At 44.3% G+C, this 27837-nt stretch overlaps 2 protein-coding genes across 4 annotated transcripts in view; one reads left to right on the forward strand and one right to left on the reverse strand.

Moving 5' to 3' along the window:
- ACD (ACD shelterin complex subunit and telomerase recruitment factor) overlaps positions 1-5741 on the reverse strand; it is a 72283-nt gene extending 66542 nt beyond the window's left edge. For 2 of the 3 annotated variants that reach the window (XM_077492116.1, XM_077492117.1), the window contains exons 1-2: positions 5562-5741; positions 2234-2360 (exon numbers count right to left, since the gene is read on the reverse strand). In XM_077492116.1, coding sequence (XP_077348242.1) covers positions 2234-2341 — 108 coding nt within the window. In that variant the 5' untranslated portion in view covers positions 2342-2360; positions 5562-5741. The remainder of the gene's footprint in view (positions 1-2233; positions 2361-5561) is intronic. The other variant, XM_077492115.1, reaches the window with a different exon arrangement.
- A 27-nt stretch (positions 5742-5768) lies between these two features.
- Positions 5769-27837, forward strand: PSMG4 (proteasome assembly chaperone 4). Its single transcript, XM_077492119.1, has 3 exons — positions 5769-6020; positions 25613-25688; positions 27374-27837. The coding sequence occupies exons 1-3, from the start codon at positions 5784-5786 to the stop codon at positions 27493-27495; spliced, it is 435 nt and encodes a 144-aa protein (XP_077348245.1). The 5' UTR covers positions 5769-5783; the 3' UTR covers positions 27496-27837.

Here is a 27837-nt window from a genome sequence, read left to right on the forward strand (position 1 = left end):
ATAATCCTCCACTTTATTGTGTATCCATATACCTATATATCTAAAAGATGGCACTATTTTGATTTGTTAGGCAATTTGCGGTAGAGTGGGAGAAGGCTCATCCAATGGGAATAAAAGGGACTTGTCGCAGCTCACAGCAAATCCCGAACCGAATGTTCCCATCAGGGTCATAATGGATATCAATGAGCTGTCCGTGTCCCCAAGGAACAACAAAGCGACATCCGCATATAGTTTTTCTTCCTGTGCCCCCTCCAGAACACTCTTATGGTATCAGTTTGCCTAATTGCTATTGCAGGTGGTTCAATAGCTAACGCGAATAGCAGTGGGGATAAAGGGCACCCCTGCCTAGTTACTCTGAAAGAGGGGGAAAAACTCTGATGCTGAACCATTAATTTGCATGCATGCTCACAGAGCAGAGTATAGGAGTTTAATCCACCTTATAAATCTATTACCAAGGATAAATAGTGCAAGAATTTCCCAAAGATATGTCCACTATACACTGTCGAAGGCTTTGGCAGCATTGAGAGACAAAATAGCCCTGTTGGCCATTTTATCTGAGGGCAGTTGTAAGTTAAGGAAAAGTCTTCAAGTTCACTGCCATGGACCTAGCTGGAATTAAGCCAGATTGATCAGGATGTACTTGTTTCTACAAAACATCGCCTTAAGCAAAATGCACTTCGCTCAAGAAAGTACATAAGCCTCTTTTTTGTATAGTTCTTGTATATCTCTGGTGGTAATCTATTGATACCTGGGGCTTTGCCATTAGGGGAGTCTGATACTGCCTGAATTAATTCATCTAACGTAATGCGGCAATAAGACTTTTACGATCGCTAGACGAAAGGGGCGGTACATTCAGTGGGGCTAGAAGTTGGGCCATCTGGTAATCAACCTTGCTCTGATACCGTTCTTCATAAAAGGAACAAAAATAATGCAAAATGTCTTCCTGTTTATGGGAGACCACTCCTGCAGGTGTGAGGACAGACTAAATAAATTGAGTTTGTGCTTGGGAATTAGCAATAACCGCTAACAAATGACCAGTTCTTTCTCCTTCTTAAAAATACCTACACGTGGTGAAAAACTGTGCTTGGTCGGCTTTATACAAAGCCGTCCTTTTATATAGTATAGTATAGTATAGTTATATAGTAATGGCACATCTTTCCATATAGAGCGGTTAGAAGGAGTGGGGTTCTGAATATATTGAGATTCTTTTTATTGCACATCTGCTGCAAGAAGGTTCCCCCCCTTCCACACTGGATTTTTTGTATGCACTAATAGCATGTATCAGCAATCCCCTCAGGAAGGCTTTCATAGAGTCCCACACTACCCGAGGGATAGCAGACGGGTCATTGTGTACAAAGTATTCCTCTTTTAATGTTAATACAGTTGTGTTAGGTTCATTCCATTATGAAATCAGATTTCCTTTTGCAGCATCCCTTTTGAATCTCAGTATGCAATTGGGTTTAAACCGTATTAGGCTTGGTTCACATATATGTGAATCAGATGCCTTTTTAATTGCATAACATGTGAATCAGACCGGCTTTCGATGGAGCTGGTTCACATATGTATGGGTTGGCCGTGGTCAGTTTCTAAAAAGATTCCTGTGCGATTTTGGGTCCAGTTTTGGTGGGAATGCAAGTAAAGATTTGCACCAGAACCAGTGAACAAAACCGAACCAGACTGCAAACCACAGTCAGACATGTGTAAATATAGCCTTACTTTAATACAGTCAGGATTCATACCCTGTAATAAAAAATGTGCCCTGTACTAGCAGCAGAGAGGAGAGTCAGGCCGCAGGGCTACTTGCGTGCGAAAGTTGAAGTCCAAACCTCCTTTGCTGCCGGGACATATCCCCTTGAACACTCTTTTAATCAACATTGCTCTTTTTCCTGAAGAACACTAATGATTATTGGCTGACAGCTGATCATGTGGTAAAGGGCCCTTGCTCTGTAAACAGCTGAGTCCAAAGAACTCACAGAGCGCACTGCAAGAACCTTAGGATGTACATGGATGCCCTCATGGCATTTGAGGTCCGTGCTGTATTTCGGCTATAGCGCGGATGTCAAGTGGTTAAAAAAAAAAAGGCATACTTATTACGGTTTATGTAGCTTGACTGCGTTAAAGTAAAAATAAATAAGAGGGTTCAACTGGGCTTTAATACAAATCCTTTTTGCTCCCATTAGGTTTCCGATATAAACCAAATTCCTATGGGATACAAACACTAAATAAAACTTACCTCAACTACCTGGGCAGGTGCTGGTTTAAGCATGAAAGTTTCTCCTTTATATTTTGTAATTGCATTGAGAATCCAAGGGTAGCCAATTGAAGACCGAGCTGGGGCCATTTTATTCCTATAAAATGTTCTGTTTACAAAAAGAGAAACAAAAAAGTGATCAAATCAGGTAATACACATTTATTTTTGCACATGTATAGTTATGCAAAGATATGCGAGGAACTTTCAGAACTGATAGTTTCCAAGGTGGCAAACCAAACAACAAGTTTTCATATGCACTAGCATTCAATTCCATGGGCATTACTGCACCTGGAAATACAAGCACGCAGCTGTTATATTTTTTTTATTAATACATTAAACTGCAGTGCACCAATGTAGACAATGGATGCAGGGCTGCTTATTTCTTTTTTTTAAGACACCAGTTCTTAGCCCTGTAGGGGCAAAGTACAGGTCTGCATCATGCTTGATTCTGTGTTTATTATATATTTTTTTTTAGGATTTAGAAAAAGAACTGGACTATTTACACAGAGCATTTACTAGAGATCAAGTCAGCACCACAGGATACAAATCAACTTTCAGAGACATAGGTGTGTACAGCCTATTGTGTTACGGTATGCACCCCAAAGCTCTAACATACATGCATGTATGTGTGTGTACTTACTGCATTGTGCTCAGCCCAGCTTACCTTCTGCTGATAGGCTGATGTCCATCCCACACTGCAGGCTGTGTTTACTTCTCCCTCTCTTGCCTGCTCCAGCTACCGGCACCTCCTGTTGAAAAGTCAAATAAGTTGCGCTGGGGAAGGGGGTAGGTACAGTGTCGTTCCCATTGGCCAAAGATACAGCAGAGACTGTAGCTTCTGGCTTTTTACAGACACTGTGTGATTGGCAACCTCTGATTAGGGTATGCCCAGGCACACCCCCTGCGCAAGCCTATGGTCAGAGACTAAGGCCCCTTTCACACGGAAGATCCGTTCAGGTCCGCCTGTCAGTTTTTCAGGCGGACCTGAACGGATGCACCATAGAGGTCTATGGAGCGTCGGATGTCAGCGGTGACAAGTCCGCTGACATCTGACCCGCTCCAATCCGAAAAAGTGTGACGGAGGAAAAAGCTATTTTTCCATCCCTCATCGGATCGGATGACAACGGACACTGCGGTCCGTCGTCATCCGATCTCCCATAGGGGAGAGCGGCGCGGTGACAGGTCCGTCCCTGCGCAGTGTGCAGAGACAGACCTGTCATCTTCCTGCTCAGCGGAGATCGCTCTGGCAATCCCCGCTGAGCAAGCGGATATCCACGGGGCGGATCAGCACTGATCCACCCCGTGTGAAAGGACCCTAAGACCCCTTTCACACTGAGGTGCTTCTAAACTGCCAGTAAAACATTTGAGCGCTTTTGAAGAGCTTTTCAGGTGCTTTTGAAGATCTTTCCATTAATTTCAATGGAGAGGGGTGTTTTTTCACTGGCCTGCCAGCCCACTGCCCCAGTGTGAAAGCATTCATTCATTTTAATGGAAATAGGTTTTTGTGAGCTTTTCAGGTGCTTTTCTTAGCTCAGTATGAAAGGGGTCTAAATAATACTGATGAAGTATAGATTGGTGACAGTGGTAGATATCATTATGTCAGTGCTCCTTTCTAAAAAAAAAAAAAATATATATATATATATATATATATATATATATATATATACACACACACACACACACACACATACAGTTAGACAGTTAGGCTGCTTTCACACTGGGGCGGGCCGGTGGTAAAGCGGCACTATTTTTAGTGCCACTTTAACGTCATTTTAGCGGCACTATTCGGTCGCTAGTGAGGCAGTTAAAACCGCCCGCAAAGTGGCGCTGCCCCATTGTTTTCAATGGGCAGGGGCACTTTCATTCAGCGCTGCAAAGATGACGGCTTGCAGGACTTTTTTGACCGTCCTGCAAGCGCACAGCTCCAGTGTGAAAGCCCTCAGGCTTTTACACTGGAGAAACAGGGGAGGCTCTTTACAGGTGCTATTTTTAGCGCTGTAGCGCCTGTGAAGCGCCCCAGTGTGAAAGTAGCCTAAGTATTATAAAACACATAAAAAAAGAAAGGCATAACTGATTGAAATCCAGCTGAAAATAAAAAAACAAATCAATTTTGTGGTCTATGTTTTGAATTCTTTGCACTTCCTATTTATTTTATAGTTTCAGAAAGAACAGTAAGGCCCCCTTCACACAGGGCGAATCCGCTGGACGGACTCTGCTAGCTCAGCAGGGGATTGCTCCGTTGAGCAGGCAGATGACAGGTCCATCTCCGCTCACTGTGTAGGGAAGGACCTGTCAGAGCCCCTCTGCTCTCTATAGTGAAATCGGATGAAAACGGACAGCCTGTTCATTATCATCTGATCCCAGCCACTGGACGGATGGAGAATGTATCGCCATCTGTCTGTTTTTAGTGGATCGTGTCAGATCGGATGGCAAGTGGGTGTCAGCGGGCACATCTCCTGCCCATAAAAGTCAATGGGTGGCCCGCTCAGATCCACCTGAAAAACACACCAGATCCGAGAGGGTCGATCATTTGAAAGGGGCCTAATGAGTTGATTTCCTAAAAATTGAAATCTAGTGCAGCTGTGCATGGCAGCCAATCAGCTTCTGACTTCAGCTTGTTCAAGCTTTGGCGAAAAAAACAAAACATGGAAGCTAACTGGCTATAATGCACAGCTGCACCAGATTTTGCACTCTCCAGATGAGTCTGTTTCGCAGACAGAAATGAAGACAAATCTTCTTGTTGAGTTTTAAGGGTTTTGTGCTCCATGTTTGGGATACTTCTCCCTTACTATTTTAAACAGGGCAGAACAGGAAGTGAGGGGAAATGTCCCCAAACAGGGCATAGACAGAGATAAAAAAAAAAAAAAAAATGTGTAAATGGTTAGGGCGTTTATCATCTCTGGGATACTTCTCCTCACTTCCTGTCTATTTGATGGGTTTCATAACAGGAACTGAGTGGAAACATCCTCAAGGACAGGAATAAAAAACACATCTAGTAGAATGTGAAGGGTTAGGACTTTTCACCACATTTTATTGCTGTCTGTCATTGATGTCCCCTCACTTCCTGTCCAGTGACAGGCGTCAGATAAAATCCCAGAAGGGAGATTTTCCCTCACTTCCTGTCCGTCAGATAAAATCCCAGAAGGGAGATTTCCCCTCACTTCCTGTCCAATGACAGGCATCAGATAAGGGAAGTGATGGTGAATGTCTCCAGCAGAGATATAGACAAAACCTGACCCTAACCCTTTCCGATCGAAGAAACAAACATCAGTGTATATTGGTAAACATGGGATGTGGTAGTTATGGATACCTCCAGCTGTCACACAGGATGAGTCCTCAGAAGACACTGAGCACACACGACTCGGGAACACCTCGCGATCGTACAGGAAAGGCTTTCCCCCGACATCGCGCTTTATTCATACAATCACAAACCGAAACTATCTCCCCGACACAAGCATGTTTACTACTCAGGCGGCCATGCTTGTTTTGGGAGCACGCAGCTTCCCCAGACTCAGGCTCGCCCCCATCCAATATGGCGTCCTGTGTCTCAGCGACAGATGACGTGCAGAAAAGCGCGGCGCTGCCAGGTGGGTGTGTGGAAGACATGGAAGAGTGTAGCTCTCGTCCCATCTCTATACACAACTTCAGCGACAAGCTCTGTGACAGAGCGGTGCACTTCCATGTGATGAGCCTACAAGACTGCTTCCTGGTGTGGGTCGGCTTCTCCCCCAGCCTGAGGAACCTGGCAATGGCCATGTGCAGCAGATATGTGAGTCCTTACTGGGAGCCGCCACTGGCCTCCCTTCGCGTTACTTGTATTATCGGTGCATTGGCTTCCAATGTGAACCTCCTAGAATGATAAGGGATAGGAGCTCATTTACATAGAGATACACCCTAGAATAAGGGATAGGGGCTTATTTACATAGACACACCCTAGAATGATAATGGCTCATTTACATACACACCCTGGAATAAGGGATAGGGGCTCATTTACATACACACCCTAGAATAAGGGATAGGGGCTCATTTACATAGACACACCCTGGAATAAGCCATGGGACTCATATGCATACACATCCCTAGAATGATCAGGGATAGGGGCTTATTTACATACACACTCTAGAATAAGAGATAGGGGCTCATTTATATAGACACACCCTGGCATGATCAAGGATAGGGGCTCATTTACCTACACACCCTAGAATAAGGGATAGGGGCTCATTTACATACACACCCTAGAATAAGGGATAGGGGCTCATTTACATACACACCCTAGAATAAAGGATAGGGGCTCATTTACATAGACACACCCTGTAATAAGGCATGGGACTCATTTACATACACATCCCTAGAATGATCAGGGATAGGGGCTTATTTACATACACACCCTAGAATAAGAATAAGAGGGGCTCATTTACATAGACACACCCTGGCATGATCAGGGATAGGGGCTTATTTACATACACACCCTAGAATAAGAGATAGGGGCTCATTTATATAGACACACCCTGGCATGATCAAGGATAGGGGCTCATTTACATACACACCCTAGAATAAAGGATAGGGGCTCATTTACATAGACACACCCTGTAATAAGGCATGGGACTCATTTACATACACATCCCTAGAATGATCAGGGATAGGGGCTTATTTACATACACACCCTAGAATAAGAATAAGAGGGGCTCATTTACATAGACACACCCTGGCATGATCAGGGATAGGGGCTTATTTACATACACACCCTAGAATAAGAGATAGGGGCTCATTTATATAGACACACCCTGGCATGATCAAGGATAGGGGCTCATTTACATACACACCCTAGAATAAGGGATAGGGCTCATTTACATAGACGCACCCTAGAATAAGGGATAGGAGCTCATTCGCACCCCATGTGCCTTACATTCTCACCGACCGCTGTACCACCATGGTGTGCGCTGACAAAGGGGACGTGTTGAAATTTTGCGCAGCACACTGTCACACATGGGAGTCATTTACTAAAGGCAAATAGACTGTTAACTTTGCAGGGGAATTTCCCCCAGAGCTTAGTCAAGGTGGTAACATCCATCATCCAATTATGTGCAGGAAAAAATGCTGTTTGTTCTATTATTTTATTTCCTTGATTCAGTGTTTTTTGCCAAGTGAAATTTCACCATACTCGCTAAAATCTTGGGGAAAATCCCCTTGCAAAGTGAACAGCCTATTTGCCTTCAGCAAGTCTACCCTATAGGCCCAGTTCACATTGGTGGCAGTATTTATCTCCCACAAATATATAAATAATAAACTAACTGCTGCTCAACCCCTGGTATCCGCAACATGCGCAGTTGGATGGTGTTTGCAATCTGCTCCTGGTCCATATGTAATGTCAAGGAGCAGCACACATCCTGAGGATCATGAAATCTCTATTTGTCACAACTAAAATGTTACATCTTTAGTGCCAACGCTAACACATTGCTGCCCTGTGTGGGTTCACACAGGGTAGAAATGCATTAGTGTTGGGATTAAAGATGAAGCCTTTTAATCATGACATATAAAAAGGTTTCATGATCCTCAGGACATGTGCTGCTCTGTGACTTTAAAGAGGGGGGATTTACTAAAACTGGAGAGTGCAAAATTCTGTGCAGCTCTGCATAGAAACCAGCCTTCAGGTTTTATTGTCAAAGCTTATTTGAACAAGCTGTTAGAAGTTGGCCACCATGCACAGCTGCATCAGATTCAGTGTTCCGATTTTAGTAAATCTCTTAGTTTTTCAGGTGGACCTGATCGGACGCTCCATTCACTCCAATGGGGCAGCACATGTCAGCTGACACCGCTGCTATCCGATCCAATCCTGTCTGTAAGACCCCTTTCACACCACACTGCCCATTGCGTCGACGGTAAAACGGCGCTATTTTTAGCAGCGTTTTACCGCCGTATTCGCGGTGCATTTCGGCCGCTTGCGGAGTGCTTTTACCCCCCACTAGCGGCCGAGAAAGGGTTAAAATCGCCGCAATAGCGGCGTTTTGACGGCGGTATTACAGCGCTGCCCCATTGATTTCAATGGGGAGCAGCGGTGGAGGAGCGGTAAACACACCGCTCCAAAGAAGCTGCTGGCAGGACTTTTTTCTGACGTCCTGCCAGCGCACCACTGTAGTGTGAAAGCCCTCTGGCTTTCACACTACACACAATGGTGCAGCTTCTTTAGGGCTGTTTGCAGGCGCTATAGCGCCTGCAAAACGCCCTGGTGTGAAAGGGGTCTAAAAGCTAGATGGATGGTGACCCTATTTTCCATCCATGTGGCAGATCGAATCGGATGAAAAAGGAGAGGCGGTCATCCGATCTCTCCATAGAGGAGAGCAGGGCTCTGACAGGTCCGTCTCAACTTGCAGTTTAGGAGATATTCACTATATCCGCATGTGCCGACTTTCCCGACCCATGTGCACTGAAAAAACTGCTTTCGTTAGTTTCTGTGTCGTGACCAGCGGCTCCCGTGCGTATCGCGCTTGGGAATGATGTAATCTCGGTTCCAGCCAATCACTGCGCCGGAGCCCGCCAACACGAAAAAAACTCTGGGAGACATGTCGCCTGTCAGTGTTATCAGGACTGCTGCAACAGCTGCATTAGCTTCAAGGCATACTAGCTCATTATGCCTTTGTCTTGCAGGTGTTTTTTATTTATTTATTTTTTTCATCTGGGTTTAAAACCACTTTAAGAGCAATATTGCTCAATACCATATTCAGGCTGCTTTCAGGGTATTCAAAACCTAAAAATAACCCCAAGAACAGAGGCAAATACTTCACTAACAATAAATCACAGTTTAACTATCCCTATCAGATTGGTTACCTTTAGACCCCTTTCACACTGTGGAGCTTTTCCGGTGTTTTTTTTTTTATGTGCTAAAAAGTGCCTGTAAAGCGCCTCTCATGCCTCCCCCAGTGTGAAAGCCTGAGTGCTTTCACACTGGGACAGTGTGCTTGCAGGATGTGAAAAAAAAGTCCTGCAAGCAGCATCTTTTGGGGTGGTGGGGGAGCAGTGTATACACCGCTTCTCCACTGCCCCTATCCATTGAAATAATTGCCCCAACATGGGCACTTTTAACCCTTTCCTTGGCTGCTAGCGGGTTTTTAAAGTGTGCCGCTATAACAGCAGCGCATTACTGCTAACGCTGGCACCAGAGCCCTATATATGTGTGTTTGGGTCCATATGGCACTAGTAGCTTCAGTCCCTTTGAAGAAAAGATAAGACTTTGTGTCTTCAGCTAGCCACTTTCATTGGTGCACTTAAACTCCTGAATAGCAGGGTCAAACACAACTGACCCGTATTATCAAGGAAGGCAGGATGTTTCTCAGCAAGGTGAAGGTACTATAGTGTCTGTATACAGTGTCCCTGGAAATGGATGACCTTATCATTTAGCCCTATGGCACTACAAATTTCAGCAAGATGACTAACCACAATGATGTCTGTATACAGTGTCCATTTAACTTATTCTGTGGTGCAGTGTCCCTGTTTCCTGCAAATGGGCAAAAGCCCTCGCACCCAATCCTGCGGTCAAGGCCCATGCAAACGTCCTGGAACAAGCAGGCTCTCCTGGCAACCTGACTGGTCACCTCACACTGGAACGCTTCACTCTCAGTGCAGGTGCGCCTGGACGTGCACCTGGGATCCCCCTCTCTCAGGCTGGATGTCCGGACGAGCAGCGGAGGCCTAAATCGTGTAGTGAAATCACCTAGGAAGCAGTACCTCTCCCTTAGGTCTGATCTCTTCCTCTGCCTTGTGCTGTCTGAAAATCCCTCAGCAAAACAAGATGGAGTCTGTAGTTTCTCTTCTGCAAAGCATGCTGGCTCTTGCGGTTCCATACAGTTCAATCTGAATGTGAAACTTGAGTCCTGGAACTACAGTTACCTTTATGCTGTGCTCCCTGGTGGTAATCACTCTGCTGACAGGTTGTGATGACACAGTCTCAGCTGGCACTAGAGGGAAATAGTCTCACTACAGCAATGTTGCAGAGTGTCTTCTGATACTGCAGGTAGGATAGCCAGCTCCCTGCTAAAAAAGCATTTGTTAACCCAAAAAAAAAAAAAAAAAAAAAAAACATATCCTGTTGCCTTTTTAAAGCATGTTATACAGCACAGTGCTCTCCTTTGTAAACTGGCCATGGTGTATCATGGCTCCTGAGCCCTGACACCTTGGTCATTTTACATGCCTCTGTCATCTGCAGCCCAGCTCTGTCTCCTCCTGTGGCCATCTCCCTCCCTGCCTGTATGCTTGTGTCAGTGCCCGCCCCCTTCGCTCCTGCTGCTTTCATTTTTAATAATAAAAGCTCCCATCTCCTCTGTAATATTACAATACATTCCCCTGTGCCTGTGTTTATATAATAAATATGCTTATCTGTACCGATAACACAGCGGCTCCCTGTGATCATGTGACTCCTTGGCGCTCTCTCCTCTCCTCCCCAGCTGATATCCATGGCAATGCTCGGCCCTGCCCCCTAGAACTGTCAGCCGGGCAGAGGAGAGAGAGCCAAGGAGTCACATGATCACAGGGAGCCACTGTGTTATCAGTACAGATAAGCATATTTATAATCTAGCACAGGGGAGAAGCTATTGTTATAAGACAGAGGGGATGGGAGCTTTTTATAAAAGTGGCAATCACTTTAATGCCAACCTCTCTAGAAGCAGATACATTTCATTTACTCACCCCTCAAACCTGTTCAGCTGCAAACCTGTATTGAATTATGTTGTGATTGTACTGTTTTCCCCATTGTTGTAAAGCACTGTGCAAACTGTTGGCGCTATATGAAACCATAATAATAAAAGCAAAGAAAATACTTGGGCATGGTGGAGCACGAACCACTCTATGTGACTTCATTGGGCATACAAACTGTTCAATAAATCCCCTTGTAGTGGCCAGCTGCTTTATATCCTTCATCACATTTTCAAATAACTGGCATACATTTTGCATGTGGTCGTCGATTACTGCATTAAGTTCCTTGGCTTTCTTTGGTCTGTCTTTCTTTCTGAAAAGCTTTACCTTTTTAGCCACCAACTTTGCAGCTTTTATTATGGTGGTTGGCTCCATCTAGTGGATTCTGCTAAAACTAGCATCTTGTAGCAAAAAAAAAAAAAAATATGCAGACTAAATTGTCAGGATTAGAATTAGAAACCTGTGCTGAGAAATCTGTGGAGGCTGCCATTGCTAGCTTTTTGGCTTTCTTTACGTTTAAGTCACAGGCTCAGAATATGCATGCCACAGCTGACGTCAAAGGGAACTCAAGACTCATCATTAATTTTTCTTCCAGGATGCTGCAGTGACACAGCTTCCAGGATGCTTTCAGCTGCCCACAGACTCCATATTTATTTCAGTTATTTAAAGAGGAACTTCGCCACTTTGCATAAGTTTATTTTTTAAACCCCTTCTTTTTTTTTTCCCCACTGTGGTATGCTAAATTAAAATGCATGCCCAGCAAATCCAGCACTGATCTGTTGCTTCATCCCCGCACACCAGATTCTGGGACATCAACTTCTTTGCTGACGTTACAGTATCTGGAGCATGCTGTCCGTTTCCGTTTCTTGGAACCAGCCCCCTGACGAGGCGTTGCATGTGCACCGTGTTCTAAATTGCATCAAAGCCTCTTGGAAGGCATGATACAAGTATCTGAGGAGGCTATGGGGAGCTGGGTGTACATCATTCAAGGGGCCTGTACAAATTAAAAAGGGGGAAAAAAATGTATTTGCAAAAGAAAACTATTAGCATTTCTGTGAAAGGAGGGGGTGGGGAGAATAAGAAAAGTTGATGAAGAGGGTGAAGGTTCTCTTTAAAGCCTGTCACCATAACACCATCTTTGCAGTGGCTTTGTAGTAGAATCTGTCAGGACACAAGTATTTGAATTGCTATTGTCAACTTGGTTTTTAAGGCTGGGTTCACACATATGCAAGTTTCTCCACATCCAATTCGCACGACAGGCGAGTGTGACCGGCTCCCAATGAAGCCGGGTTCACACAGGTCCAGGGCGGCTATGGTCTGCATTCAAAAAGGATCCTGTGCGTCTTTTGGGTCCAAGTCGGGTGTGAGTTCAGGCAAAAATTCAGGACTGATTCGCACCTGAACCGGTGAATAGGAATGCATTGGACCCCAGGCACGAATCCGGCCTAAAGGTATATGTTTTTTGGATGTCTGCCCTGTTAATGAGTTTTTCTGAAACTAAAGATGCCTGTTTGTTCAGGATAATGTTAAAGCCGTGGATTCAGTGCATCCAGAAAGTATTCACAGCGCTTACATTTTTTCATATTTTGTTATGTTACAACCTTTATTTCAAAATGGATTTAATTCATTATTTTCCTCCAAAATTCTACAAACAATACCCCATAACAACGTAAAAAAATAAATCGCATGTGCATAATTATTGACAGCCTTTGCTCAATACTTTGAAGCACCTTTTGGCATCAATTACAGCCTCTGGTATTTTTGAGTGATGCTACAAGCTTCACATACCTATTTTTGGGCAGTTTCTCCCATTCTTTGCAGGATCTCTTAAGCGCCATCAGGTTGGATTGGGAGCTTCAGTGCACAGCCAATTTTAGATCTCTCCAGAGATGTTAAATCGGTTTCAAATCTGGGCTCTGGCTGGGCCACTGGTCCAGAGCGCTCTGGAGCAGGTTTCGATCAAGGATCTCATTGCTGCATTCATATTTCCCTTGATCCTGGCTTGTCTCCCAGTTCCTGCTGCTTAAAAACATCCCCACAGCAAGATGCTGCCACCGCCATACTTCACTGTAGGAATGGTATTGGCCAGGTGATGAGCAATGCCTGTTTCCTCCAGACATGACGCTTGCCATTCAGGTCAAAGAATTCAATCTTTGTTTCATCAGACCAGAGAATTTTGTTTCTGATGGTCTGAGAGTCCTTCAGTTGCCTTTTGACGAACTCTAGGCTGGCTGTCATGTGCCTTTTTACTAAGAAGTGACTTCCGTCTGGCCACTCTACCATACAGGCCTGATTGATGGAGTGTTGCAGAGATGGTGGTTCCTCTGGAAGGTTCTCCTCTCTACAGAGAAATGTTCACCTCCCTGACTAAGGCCCTTCTCCTGATCGCTTACTTTGGCAGGGCAGCCCCCTCTAAGAAGAGTCCTGGTGGTTCCAAACTTCTTCAATTTACAGATTATGAAGGCCACAGACTACAGACAATTTCTTGGACGTTATGGCTTGGTTTGTGATCTGACATGCACTGTTAACTGTGTGACCTTATATAGACAGGTGTGTGCCTTTTCCAAATCATGTCCAATCAACTGAATTTACTCCGATCAAGTTGTAGAAACACTTCAAGGATGATCAGTGGAAACAGGATGCACCTAAGCTCAATTTTGATATATTTATATATTTGCAAGGATTTCACGCAGACTTCTTTCACATTGTACTATGTGGTATTGTTTGTAGAATTTTGAGGAAAATAATGAATTTAATCTATTTTGAAATAAGGCTATAACATAACATGTGAAAAAAGTGAAGCACTGTGAATACTTTCTGGATGCACTGTACATTCGTACAGGAAATGCAACAAGGGAGCCAACTTTTGTAGATCCATTTCCTTTAGTCAGTTCTTGCCAACAGAAATGAAATCCTCATGTTGTGTGAGAATACTGGGTGTTCAGCATGTTACTTATAGAAAAGCTTGAACTTAATAGAAATGATAGAAGATGGGAAAGAAGAAATCTAAGGAGTAGGTTGTCCCATTAAACAACAACTTGTTTTATAGTTTGTAAAATATGGAGTCTATAAAGGAAATGTATAGTGAGGAAGAATGGAGGTTACTTGACTCTAACAGACGAAGGAGTGGGAAACGTAGATGGAGTGCTTGTTCCCAGGGACTGAGACTGATGCAGACCTCCTGTATCTGCTCTAAAATACAAGAGACCAATTCTAATATTTTATCGAGGTGGTATAGGGCAATGATTCTCAACTCTATTCCTCAGATATTGGGTTCCCCCTAGCATTCTCCCCCCCCCCCCCCGTTTCTTTAATCGTACATCACGGGACACAGAGGCATAGTAATTGCTATGTGGGTTATATTCCACCTTCAGGTGCTGGACACTGGCACACCCTAAACGGGAAGTTGCCTCACTGGGGCTAGCTATGCAGCCGGATACATTCAAAGTGTCTTTTAGGCCAAATTGAATGGTACCTGGGCCTCGTGTCTGAAGAAACAAGGTTTTGCCTGTAAACGCTTCTCTTTTTAGAGAGCTGGACCCCGGGATCCAGTACTTTTGGTATCAAGGCCATAAAGTTTTACTGGTGGAGGTGCTATTACAGGTCCAGGATTGTGGGTTTCCCTGGCTCCTGAAGGTTTGTTAACAGAACCCATCATGAAGGGGTCCCTAGGAGGCTGATGACTCCTCTTCTGAGGTGTCAAATGCGGGAGAGTCGGCTTTCACAATCTGTAAGATTGATGGTACAATTTCTTGCTGAATGATCCGCTCCACATTTATGTACTCTTATCTGAGCGTTTAGATTCGCTAAAGCCTCCAAGTTGTGCGTGCTTTTTCCTGTCCATTCTTTGTTGGAAAGGGGTTTTTTTTATTTTATTTTTTTTTTGTATCTGGAGGTTCACCCAGATAAGCATTATTTTCCTTTCTAAAAAGTTTTCACACTTTATCATATGGTAGAGAAATTTCACTAAGTAGGGTATATCGGCAATTGATGCTACAATATCCTTTGTGAATAAGTTTGACTTGTCTGGCAGACGATACTCAAAATACTTAGGGATCCAACGGATAAAAGGTTGGAATTCCTATTAAAAAAACAAAACAAATCGTTCAAGCTCTACATTTCCCAATGTGTCTGACTCCAAAGCCTACAGCCAAAAGGTCAAATCGCATGCCAAATCGGAGCCTATTGCCGACAATGACACCGTCCGAATCAGAGCGGTGTCGCACCAATTCCCAAAACTGGTTTCTGCATTGCTTCTGGCGATTCTTTTTTTTTCAATAGACATCTGTGCATGAACCTGCACAGATGTCTGTTAAATCGCCCTCCGAAGTCCGACTGAAATGCTGTGTTTGAAATTTATTTCAAACCTGCTCTCAGTGTGAACCTGGGCTTAAGACAGTAAGGTAAGCCTGTGTAGAATTAATGGAGCACTGTTTTTATTTTTGCAAAAGAAGTACATTAATGCTATATTGGTACATAGGGAGCTGGAATTTAGAGGAAAACAAAAGGTGAACTTCGCCTTTAAACCCCTTTGCTCTGATTACATGTTTGTAATTTTGTAAAAGATTACATTAAAAAGAAGTAGGTCTCTGGCTGAAAAGGTATGGGAAAGGGTGTACTCTAATGGCCCATACACACGATCTGAAAATCGGATGGAAAATACTGCTTTTGATGCCATTTTACAATAATCGGATCGTTGGTACAGAGCTTTTGAGAGCTGATCACGACAGTTCATCGATATTTGATCGGACAAGCACAAATTTTCCTCGTACAATACCAGATCATATGATTTTCGTTTATCCAGTACAGTTGTCTGAAAATGCACTACAAGTCCCTCCATACTAAAGGAGAGGCAAGAACGTACACGGCAGGTGGTGGCAGGGGCCAGCATAGAGGCGAGTGGAGACAGAGGTGCAGGCACTAGCAAAGAGTAGATGCGTGACAGTCAGGGAGGCCGATCCAGGGCTGGAGCATCCCAATAAGTAATTGCGTGAGTGACATTGGTAAAATCAGTCAGGGACCAGCACTGCTGGGGCTGAGGAACTCTATCTGCTGGGGGAAGGACTCCTCCAGTGAGAATGGGGCGGGGGAGGGGGAGTGAAGCGAAGGGAAAGAAAAGACAGATTCTGGTGGTAGGGGACTCAATTCTTAGACGGAAAGGCCAATCTGTAACAAAGACCTGAAGCGCCGAACAGTATGTTGTCTACCGGGCGCTTGGGTTTGGCACATCACGGATCTGGTGGATAGATTACTGGGAGGGACTGGGGAAGACCCAGCTGTCATGGTGCACGTTGGCACCAATGACAAAGCCGGAGACAGATGGAGTGGCCTAAAGAACGATTTTAGGGACTTAAGAGCTAAATTGAGGAAAAGGACCTCCAAGGTAGTATTCTCAGGAATACTACTGGTACATTGAGCCTCACCAGAAAGGCATAGGGGGAAATTAGGGAAGTAAACAAGTGGCTGAAGAGCTGGTGTGGTAAGGAGGGGTTTGGGTTCCTGGACCAACTTCTCAGTCGATAACTGGCACTATAGAAGGGACGGACTGCACCTAAATGAGGAAATCAGCTGGGAATGAAGATGGCCAAAAAAGTTAGAGGGGTTTTTAAACTGGGCGATTGTTGGGTCCAGATGTAGCTATAGTCAGCGTGGAACATATTCCAGAGGGTAGTATTGGGGGCATTAGTGGTAGGTTGACCAAAGTACATAAACCCAAGGTAAGTATGTCGAGGTAAGGTAAGTATAAGTAAGTCGATAGGGGGGGGCGGGGGGGCGGCGTGTCCGGATGTAAACGGCACCAGACGTGAGAGCTCCGGGTATCCTTCCTTTTTTATTTTATTTTTTTCCTTTTGCGCCACATCAGTGATTTACCAGAGACTAGATTCAGCTTGCCGCTCATTTGTGTCTCATTCACAATTCCACATCATCGTGGCATATTTGATTGCATAAATTTAACCACTACAGATCCGCGCTATTGCCAAAAGACGGCATCAGCGCGGACCTACATTTCCGGGACTACGTCTATTGACGTCGTCCCGGATACGAGCGGCCTGCGCGCCCCCTGAGGGGCGCGCGCGGCGCGCTCTGTGATCGGCGAGTCCGTGAGACTCGCCTGATCACCGATCCGTGCAAGGGGTCGATCCCGACCCCTTATCACGTGATCAGCTGTCAGCCAATGACAGCTGATCATGTGATAGAACGGAGCCGGTAATCGGCTATTATTCCTCCTCGCGCTGACAGCGCGAGGAGAGAAAAAAAAAGCCGATCACCGGCGGCCGTGATCGGGACATCAGTCCCGATCACGGCCAGCAATACAGCTGACCACCTGCCCCCTGCCAGTGCCCACCTGCCCACCGCCGTGCCATCCTGAATAAAAGTAAGTGCCCCCCATCAGTGCCCACAGTGCCACCCACAGTGCCACCCACAGTGCCACCCACAGTGCCACCCACAGTGCCACCCAGCAGTGCCACCAACAGTGCCCACAATCTGCCTCAAAGGTACTGCGACCCAGTGCCGCCCATCAGTGCCCAGCAGTGCCGCCCATCAGTGCCCAGCAGTGCCGCCCATCAGTGCCCAGCAGTGCCGCCCATCAGTGCCCAGCAGTGCCACCTATCAGAGCCACCTATCAGTGCCACCTATCAGTGCCCATCAGTCCCATCTATCAGTGGTACCTATCAGTGCCCATCCATGCCACCCATCCGTGCCACTTATCCGTGCCACCCATCCATGCCATCTTATCTGTGCCCATCTTTGCCCATCAGTGCCGCCTTATCTGTGCCCATCGGTGCCGCCTTATCTGTGCCTATTAGTGCCGCCTTAACTATGCCTATCAGTGCCCACCAGTGCAGCCCATCAGTGCCCACCAATGCAGCCCATCAGTGCCCACCAATGCAGCCATCAGTGCCGCCTAATCAGCGCACTTCAATGAAGGAGAAAAATGACCCGTTTGCAAAATTTTATAACAAACTATTAAAACATGATTTTTTTTTTTTTTTGCATCTTTTTTTTGTTTGTTTAGCAAAAAATAAAACTCCGAGCTGTAACTAAATACCACCAAAAGAAAGCTCTATTTGTGGGAAAAAAATGATAAAAATTTTATTTGGGTACAGTGTTGTATGCCCGCGCAATTGTCATTCAAAGTGCATCAGCGCTGAAAGCTGAAAATTGGTCTGGGACTGAGGGGGGTTTAAGTGCCCAGTAAGCAAGTGGTTAAAGATTGCTTGTGATCACATAGAAATTTCGTAACATTTGAAAAATACAAAAAAGGAAATAAGTAAAGTGATAAGATCTCCTAGTGTTCGCAAAGTATGCACCATAACTATATCTGTTGTCCTGGCATCTCAAACCTAAGTTAAATTTCCCTCCCCCTGCTCCCCCCCTCGATCCCCACAGGATCCCATCGTACACACAATTCAAATATAGCCTCCTCCCTCTGCTCTGCAGTTCTGTAGCCATATCCTTCTCAGATTGACAGTCAGAGTTATGAAGAGGCCAGCAGAGAAGTCCTAAAGAGGAGGAAGGGCCCACCCTTCATAAAACGGGAGAGACACTCTTAAAAAAACTAAGTTAAAGATAAAGAAATAGTAAAGGAGTCACATCCAAAGGAAAAAAAAAAACAGATTCATGGGGAGAGTCAGTTTTCGGTGGCAAAAGCTAATGCAGCCCGTCTACCTATAGTGGAATCCCCAACTTCCATAGACTAGGCCCCCATAAACTTCTTATTATTGCCCTGTTTGATAAAGAAGACCCTTTCATTGCCAATTGTCGTTTTTATGGTTGACAACCAGGTTCAACTGTCGGGCCCGAGTGTGAATGCCATTGTTGAGCAATTAGCTTCCTTGCTTGGAAGAGACATCTAATCACTGGTGTTTTAGTAACATTGGGAATTATAGATTTCTCAGGTATAGTCAGGAGGCAAGTCCTGACCGTTGCTTTCAATGTTAGATTAAAGATACTGTTCATCTGAGCTATAACCTGCGTCCAATATCTAAATAATTTCGGGCACCTCCAAAACATATGGATAAAGTCGCCGAGCTCCGGGTATCCTAATTCCCATCCGTGCACCCAGTAATCAGAAAACAGTAATTTCACTTTCCTGATTGCTCCTCCACACACCCTGTTGCAGCCTGTGCCCGTATTGTGCCAAATCCACTGGGGAGATGCCGATCCTACAACTCCCCTCACCATCTGGCCTGTCCCTTTGAGTGCCTGGCGGGGTCTGCTGGGCCTCCGAGATAGCCTGCCGCCCACCGCACTTTCCCACGCCTCCGGCCAGTTGAGCAGCACCGCGGTCAGCTGGAGCACGGTCACTGCTGCCCTCAGCTATCCCACTATCCTCCACCTCCCTGCTGAACACCAATAGAACTAACTGGTGTAGACTGCTGCTGTGGGCTGGCTGGAAAGTCCTGCTTCTATCCCAACTACCTGGGCCTTCCATCCCTAATACCCTACCATCACCTGTGGGTTTGACGGAGGGTGGAGGGCTGCTGGTGGATATAACCCATACCTCTGGACTGTGACCTCCTGGGGCTTATTCTGCCCAGCTGTTAGTGTCTGTAGGAGATGGCAGCGGCCTGTTGAGCCATCATCTTCTTAGCCCCCATCCTACTAAACTGCATGGGACTTCTCACAATCGGGGGCCCAGCAGCACAGTCTCCACATCTCTAGCCTCCTGCTCATCCCGCTACCAGGAGGAGGGAAGCAATTGAGCCGAGGAGCAGGACCTCACTGCTAGTGTGCATAGACCATCTTGCTGTAGAATGCAACCTGTTAAGGAACGACCTGGATAACATCAGGGGACGAATGACAGAGTCTATGGCTAGGATCTCTGTGACCGAGGATTTTACTGCCTCACACGGCACATCCATCGCCAAGCTACAGTGCACGGTACAGGTCCTGGTCACTAAATCTGACGATGCTGAAAATCGACTACAGCGGAACAACATAATAGTCCTTGGCCTGCCTGAGGGAGCGGAGGGGGACCATCTGGTTTAATTTGCAGAGGAGTTTTTCAAGGGACTACTGGGTCTTACAGCTGTTACCCCCCCCCCCCCCCACGTATGTGGTGGAGAGAGCCAATTGGGTACCCACAGGCCGAGCCATCCCTGGGAATTTCCCCAGATCCTTCCTAGTCCACTTTCTCAATTACAGAGACAGGATCTTAGCTGAAGCTCGCAAGCATCCCACACTACAGCAACGCCTCCATCCTCCTCTTCCCTGATTTCATGGCTAAGCTACAGAGGAAGAGGAAATCCTTTAATGATATCAGCAAAAGGCTTAGAGCAAAAAAACATTAAATACGGCATGCTCTACCCCAGCCGACTCCGGGTCCAACATGACGGCAGTGTCCCCCTTTTTTTTTTATTTTTATTTTTATTTATTTTTTTGACACCCCATCTGAGGCTGACGACTGGCTGGCTGCCTTGAGATAAAGATTTCTTAAGATTATCTGATGCACGGATCTTCCACATCCTGAACTTTAGTATCCTACTGTTCTCCTTCAACTAGTACCGGAGCCACAGTTGGTGCTCCTTTTACGTTGGATACACACTTACCCCTCAGTTTGTTTTATGAAGAGACTCCACACCTATCCCTGCTGGACACGGAGATCTGCGTGAAGAAACTGTTTCATCTGACAATGCCGATCTTTCAACACCACTAGTTGAACTTCTTCTTCAGTTTTTTTTTTTTTTTGTTCTTTGGATAGCTATTTGGAAGCTGCATGCCGGACTGTTTTTGGCTTTGTTTTTAATTTTTTAGTTGTAATTTTCTGGTATAACAGGAGGGAAGGGGGGGGGGGGGGGGTTAGCACGTTACTTAACTATTTTCCTAGATATTTTGCACCAATTACTGCTTTATCTCCTGGAAGTATGTCCCAGGGGCTGGAAAGCCACTGGATCATATATTCTGCTTATTTCTCGGTTTATTACCAATGGAAAAAAAAAAGCATGCCGGGAATGCTAACTGCACATTGGCTGTGCTCTCAGCCAAACTATCAAACCATCCAATGGCTGGTGTCATAACGAATCACCTGTGCAGCACCATAGCAGTTGAAGATTAAACAGAGGCAAAGATGGCAGCTTCCTTGGCTGAAAACGATAGTTGAGTTTACTTCCACTTTAAGATGGTGTCCTGGAATGTAAGGGGATTAAATAGTAAATTTAAAAGAGCAGCTGTTTTTCAATACCTTTAAACGGGTAAAGCTGCATGTTGTCCTCCTGGAGGGAAGTAAAATTCTATCCATGCTCAAGGCTTGGACTCAAAGAGCACTCCACTAAAGATGGATAAATAAGATGGAATCTCTAACAATAATTTCCTTCAATGTAAAGGGATTAAACATCCCAGAAAAAAGATGAATGTTATTTCAAGATCTAAAGAGACTACAAATAGATATAGCATTTATTCAAGAAACATATTTCAGGGGAAAAAAAAACTTTCTTTGTTAAGAAATGGGAGCTATCCAACAATGTACCATGCTAACAACCCTGATTCTAAAGCTAAGGGGGTAACCATGATGTCCAATAAAGTAGCGTGCAATTTCAGGGATTCTCTGGCAGATGTAAACGGGAGATACTTGTTCCTTAGGGGAACTATTGGGGGGGAGGGGGATGGGTTGGCGTGACATTAGCAACTTATTATGCCCCTAATGTACAGCAAGATGGTTTTGTAAAGAAAACATTAGGAAAACTTATGGAGGGACAGTTGATTGTGAGAGGAGATCTTAATGCCCCCCCCCCCCCATTCCCAACGAAGATGCCTCCTCAGGGACATCGTTAGTGTCACCCAAAATAAGGAAAGAGATTAGTAAAGCAATAGCAGAAGCAAGATTAGTAGATGTATGTAGGATATTGTATCCTAAGGAAAAGGATTACTAATTTTTTTTCCAAACCCGCATAAAGTGTACTCAAGAATACATATTTTTTTGTTCCAAATAAACAACTACCTTCAGTTAGAGAAGCCTCTATTGGTGTAATTACTTGGTCAGATCATGCCCCAATTTTTTTTAAATATAATCTTTAAGAGAGAAGTCACTCGACCCCCCCCCCCCCCAATAAGGTGGAAGTTGAATGAAAGTCTTCTTCAGGACCCAACAGTGATAGAAGATGTGCGGAAAGAGATAAAGTACTTTTTTCAGGAAAACGTGAGTGTAGAAAGCTCCCCGGGGACAATTTGGGAAACGCACAAGGCAGTAATACGGGGAATACCAATTAAACATAGATCGAGGATCAAGAAGGAAAGAGACGCCAAACTAGCAAAACTTCTAATAAAAATTCAACAATTGGAGGCATGTCATAAACAGGCTCAGTCAATAGAAGTAGAACGAGAATTAGTATATACATGTAGACAAGTGACAGACTTACTGCAGTATAAAGCCAAAATGGCAATACAGATAGGACGGAAGTGTAGTTAGGAGTCAGGTAACAAATGTGGAAAACTGGCGAGGGCATTGTGTGAAATACACTCAAAAACATACATACCAGTAATTAGGAGAAAAAATTGAGAGGAGGTGCAATTACCTGGACAAAATGCAATAAGACATGCAAAAATTGGGAAATAACCGGGATGGATTGCCTAACGGCTTATTACTATAAGGTATTCATATCAGAATTAGGCCCTTACATGGTCAAACTGTTTAATGAACTAGGGGATACAGCCTTTTTTTTTTTTTTCAATTCAGAAACGGTGAAAGAGATGATCTCGGTTATACCAAGAGGGCAAAGATGTGAAGTTATGTGGAAGCTATAGACCGATATCCCTCTTTAATGCTGAATATTTTAAAATCAGCAAAGATTATAGCCTGGAGGATTTAACAATACCTGCCCTCATTGATCCATCAAGATCAAGTGGGATTTGTGCCAACAAGAGACGCAAGGGACAATACTATTAAAGCCTTAAACTTAATACATATAGCCAACTCGACGGAGACCCCCTGCATCTTTCTTGGGACAGACACAGAGAAGGCTTTTGGCCAGGTGGGGTGGGGATTTACGTTTGCGGTTTTTTGACCTATAAAACTAGGGGGGAGAATGATTTAGATGGCTTAAAAGTATGTACAAAGGAACCACGGCACAGGTTAGAGTGAACGGAGTAGCGTCAACAAACGGGACAAGACAAGGGTGTCCGTTGTCCCCTTTGTTATTCGCATTGATTCTCGAACCATTGTTGTGTAAAGTACGGTCTAATAAGGACATCTGAGGAATAAGTATAGGAGGAACCCAAAACAAAGTGGCTGCATATGCGGACGATATGCTTTTTTTTTCAGTGACCAACCCGATAATCTCACTTCTGAATCTTTTCAGGGAGATTGAGCTATATAGTACATTATCCTTTTTTTCAAATAAACTTCGAAGTCAGGCTCTGATGGTAGCAGTCCCAAAGGGAATGAGAAATCTAATTAAATCAAATTTCAAATTCAGATGGGCGGATCAGTGTCTGAAATAATTAGGAATAAATATTGAAGAGGACCTTAAAAAAAAATATGAATTAAATTTTGTGCCAGTATTAAGTAGAATATGTGGGGTACTGGAGAGATGGCATAGGGGAATACGTTCCTGGTTTGGAAGAATTAATATAATTAAGATTTACTATTTTACCAAAACTCCTGTACCTCCTCCAGGCAGTCCCAATTTCAATACCAAGGAAATTTTTCAGAAAAATTCAAACATTACTTACCAAATTTATTTGGTCATATAAACAGCCAAGGATAAAAAGGACATTACTGTCATTACCTAAACAACTTGGAGGGTTGGGAGTTCCGGACATGCATAAGTATTACCAGGCTGTACATATGGGCCGGCTGTTGAACAGGTGTTTCGACACAGGGAATTGAAAATTTGGCCTAAATTAGAGCACTTACAGTGCGGGGAGTTGTTGCATAGAGCAACTTGGTGTTACAGGATTTTATCATCCAATACTAAATTACATCCCACAATGGGACCGAGATATAGAAGGTGGGGTGTTTTTTTCTTTTTTTTTTCTTTCGGGGGGTGGGGGAGGGGAAAGAATTGGATTTCAAACAGGGGAGGTAGGGGAAATGGTGGAAGATGTTGAATTTTGTCTTGGCCTGGGGATAGCGTAACCCTTGGGTCAGATATTTAAAACAATAGGGGGGTGGAATACAGAGAGAGATTGTCCTGTTTCCACCCCCTTAACTCTTCTTCTTTTTCAACCTATCAATCAAAAAGATGCTTTTATTAAATAGACTAGATATAATGTTATGGAAGCTTAGATATAAAGAGAATATAATATTTTGATTTGCATGAGGTTATATATAGTAATGTATATTTTGTTAAGCAATGGAAAGAGTTTTCATTTAAGCTTTCTTTTTTATTTGTCCTTGTTTGAAATGGTAAAGAAATTGTAAAAAAGAAAAAAGTCGAACGATCTGTTGTGCGATTTTCGGATTGTGTGTATGGTGTATTACAATGCTGATCTCTGAAAGGTATTGCTTAGGGATCAGTGATGTCCAGTAAATCTGTTTACACCACACCTCCAACAAAGCTTTGGGTGAGCTAAGAATGATTATTTGCATGGTACACTTACAAGATAGCCATTTGTAATAAGAGTCTTAAAGCGGGAGTCCGCGTATTTTTTTTTTTTCTTTTTTTAAAAGCCAGCAGCTACAAATACTGCAGCTGCTGACTTTTAAAATAGTGACACTTACCTGTCCAGCGCGCCCGCGATGTCGGCACCCGAAGCCGATCTCTCGATCGTCTCTCGGGTGCTGCCGCCACCATCTTGGGTATGGGAATCAGGAAGTGGAGCCTTTCGGCTTCGTTTCCCGGTTCCCTACTGCGCATGCGCGAGTCGCGCTGCGCAATAAGGATGGACCCGCTGCCTCTGGGATCTGTGTGTTTCCCAGCGGGCAGCGGGGGACTTTCGAAAAGGGGTGTAATCTACGCCCCTTTCCGCAGAGAGCTATCCCGGAAGTGGGTGCAGATACCTGTACTGTACAGGTACCTGCACCCCTCTTCCCCCTGAAAGGTGCCAATTGTGGCGCCGGAGGGGGGGGAGGATTCCAATGGGTGGAAGGTCCACTTTAGGGTGGACCTCCGCTTTAAATCCTGCTACGCTTTGCGAGTAAGAGACCAGTAATCTATTGTTTTGTGAAGGAGGAATTGAATGAATTGCCCTATTGTGTTTTAAAGGAAAGTGGTCCTCAGAAAAATATATAGAGGATGCTATTGCTGATACGTGTGTGTGTGTGTGTGTGTGTGTGTGTGTGTGTGTGTGTGTGTGTGTTTCTCTCAAGTTCTTCCTAATCTGCATCAGTTTATATTGAGTAACCCCTTTAGGCCCCTTTCACACTGACCGTATGGGTCCACCCGATCAGAGCGTCTGATGTCAGCAAACGTGCCAACATCAGATCCGATCCTTTCCGCTAAAAACAGACGGATAGGAGATCCATTCTCCATCCGTCTGGTGGATGACAGTCAGAAGGAATACGGACAGGTGGTCCATAGAGATACAGCCCATAGAGGACAGCGGGCTGTATCTGCTCTGCATTGCATGATCAGCAGAGACATCCCCTGCTGAGCGAGCAACTCCGCCAGTGTGAAAGAGGCCTTAAGTAAAACCCATCTTTTAAAATGGGTTTGATTATTTTACAGATTAGCCATTTGATCATTAAGCAAAAAAAAATATATATAATTTTTTTTTTAACCTTTATTTCTCTAGGACACCGTACCATTGTCTACTTTGATACTTGGAGACAAGTCTGATCCTACTTCAAGTTCTTTTGCACAGAGGTTAGGTATGTATGTTAATTTATTTACAACTTGGTTTTTCTTTTGTCCACCAGCTACATGGAGCCTTCAGACTTTACCAGATTTACCTCCAAACATACCCCGCTCCCTCTAAAATGTCCCAGCAGTTATTTTTTGCTTTTATCTGGTTGCTGTAGCGAGAAACTTATTTTATTACTTCCTGTGACATCAGTACCAGGCTAGTGAAATTCTTTCAAGACATCTGCTGGGGGAAATAATCAGCAGGGGGTCCGCTGTCATTTCTTATTGATGTAGACCAGGGGTAGGCAACCTTGGCCCTCCAGCTGTTTTGAAACTACAAGTCCAGTAACTCAGGTGACAAAAACTCTGTTGGGGCATATAAAATATGTATCAACGTGCAAGTCTATAGAAAAAAGTAGCTTTTCATGTACATAAAAGTGTAGCTTTGAGGAAGGGTGCATTTTTTTTTTTTTTTTTTTTTTTTTTTTTTTTTTTTTTCCCATCACTCAAATTGAATTCCTCAGGATTATGACAAATATATACAAAGACCTACAAATTGCAGTTAAAATTATATATCATTTTATCATTAAGGCATGATCCAAAATTGTGCCTGCCTTTATTCATGTAGAAACTACAAAGGAGTAAACTGGTACCTTTTTTTTTTTTTTTTTTTTTGAAATCTCAATTGCTTTGCTGATCTTTTTTATGAAAATACTACTTGTTTGGCTGATTCCTTTTGATCCAAATCAATTAGCTGCTTCCATTAAATTAATGTGTGAACTGCTCAAATACATACCTGTTCAAGGTCAGTGAATTTCCAGAAGTGTGGAGGCCACATAGCAGCCAGTCAGGAAGCATTTTCAGAAGGTCAGCAACTGATATACTGTATATTCCTCAGGAAAAGGCTTTCAAGAATTCCCTTGACACTGGTGTGTTACTGCAACTTTCATTTTGAATGCACACACTCCAATGCTTTATCATTGTCGAACGCATCCATTCTGCACTGCACCACAATGTACATGCTGAGCATGCAGTGCGCTGTGTTAACATACCTCCTTTTTTTTTTTTTTTTAAAGGTGAGCTGAAGCCAGTGCATTAAAGCGGGAGTCCGCCGGGAATCCGCGTTTTTTTTTTTAAAAGCCAGCAGCTACAAATACTGCAGCTGCTGACTTTTAAAATATGGACACTTACCTGTCCAGCGCGCCCGCGATGTCGGCACCCGAAGCCGATCTCTCGATCGTCTCTCGGGTGCCGCCGCCGCCTTCTTTGGTATGGGAAATTAGGAAGTGGAGCCTTTCGGCTTCATTTCCCGGTTCCCTACTGCGCATGCGCGAGTCGCGCTGCGCAATAAGGATGGACCCGCTGCCTCTGGGAGCTGTGTGTTTCCCAGCAGGCAGCGGGGGACTTTCGGAAAGGGGCGTAATCTACGCCCCTTTCCGCAGAGAGCTATCCCGGAAGTGGGTGCAGATACCTGTACTGTACAGGTACCTGCACCCCCCTGAAAGGTGCCAATTGTGGCGCCAGAGGGGGGGAGGGTTCCGATGAGCGGAAGGTCCACTTTAGGGTGGACCTCCGCTTTAATGTAGCACTTCTAGTGTGAAAGGGGACTTGATCATGCTGCAAAACTTGTTAACTTAGGCTCCTAGCTGGCACAAAATAAGAATGGGGAAGTAATCATTTTTTTTTTTTTTTTGTTTTTTTTTATTTGCAGCAATGAAGACTAAAAAGCAAGTGTTTGTTAGCATCAGCATTCCAACAACTGACAGCCAGCTATTGTTGCTGATAGAGAAACGAATCAAGCAGGAAATGGATACCTTTCCTGAAAAGTTTTAAAGGACAAAATGTTACACTGACCGGGCACCTCACCCTGCCTGAGCAGATCTACAGCGGAACCTAGCCGTCATGGTCATTGGAAGTCACTGAGGAGCAGCAGAGAGTGCTGGGAAAAGAAGCTCGTAGAAGCTGATTATGTACCAAAGACCAAATGCATAACATTAGCCCCTATTACCAGATTTAAATGTATTAGGGGATTCAACGAATAACATTTACATTTTGAAATGAGATTATATTTAAACTTGATCTCATTCTCTATGCAAAAAAAATGGCACTTGAATAGAAGGACTTATTTTGTATTGTATTTTATTCTAAAACATAGAATTAAAACTTTTACTGTTA

This window comes from Lithobates pipiens, unplaced genomic scaffold (genome assembly GCF_037356315.1).
Source record: "Lithobates pipiens isolate NorthernLeopardFrog02 unplaced genomic scaffold, aLitPip1_a1.2 Scaffold_19, whole genome shotgun sequence".
NCBI lineage: Eukaryota > Metazoa > Chordata > Amphibia > Anura > Ranidae > Lithobates > Lithobates pipiens.

What these genes read in the sequence shown, in the direction of transcription:
- PSMG4 (XM_077492119.1), top strand. Translation starts at nt 5,784, where the DNA reads ATGGCGTCCTGTGTCTCAGCGACAGATGACGTGCAGAAAAGCGCGGCG. An exon ending in TGGCCATGTGCAGCAGATAT is followed by an intron (nt 6,021 to 25,612) that starts GTGAGTCCTTAC and finishes TTATTTCTCTAG; the next exon opens with GACACCGTACCATTGTCTAC. An exon ending in TTCTTTTGCACAGAGGTTAG is followed by an intron (nt 25,689 to 27,373) that starts GTATGTATGTTA and finishes TTTTATTTGCAG; the next exon opens with CAATGAAGACTAAAAAGCAA.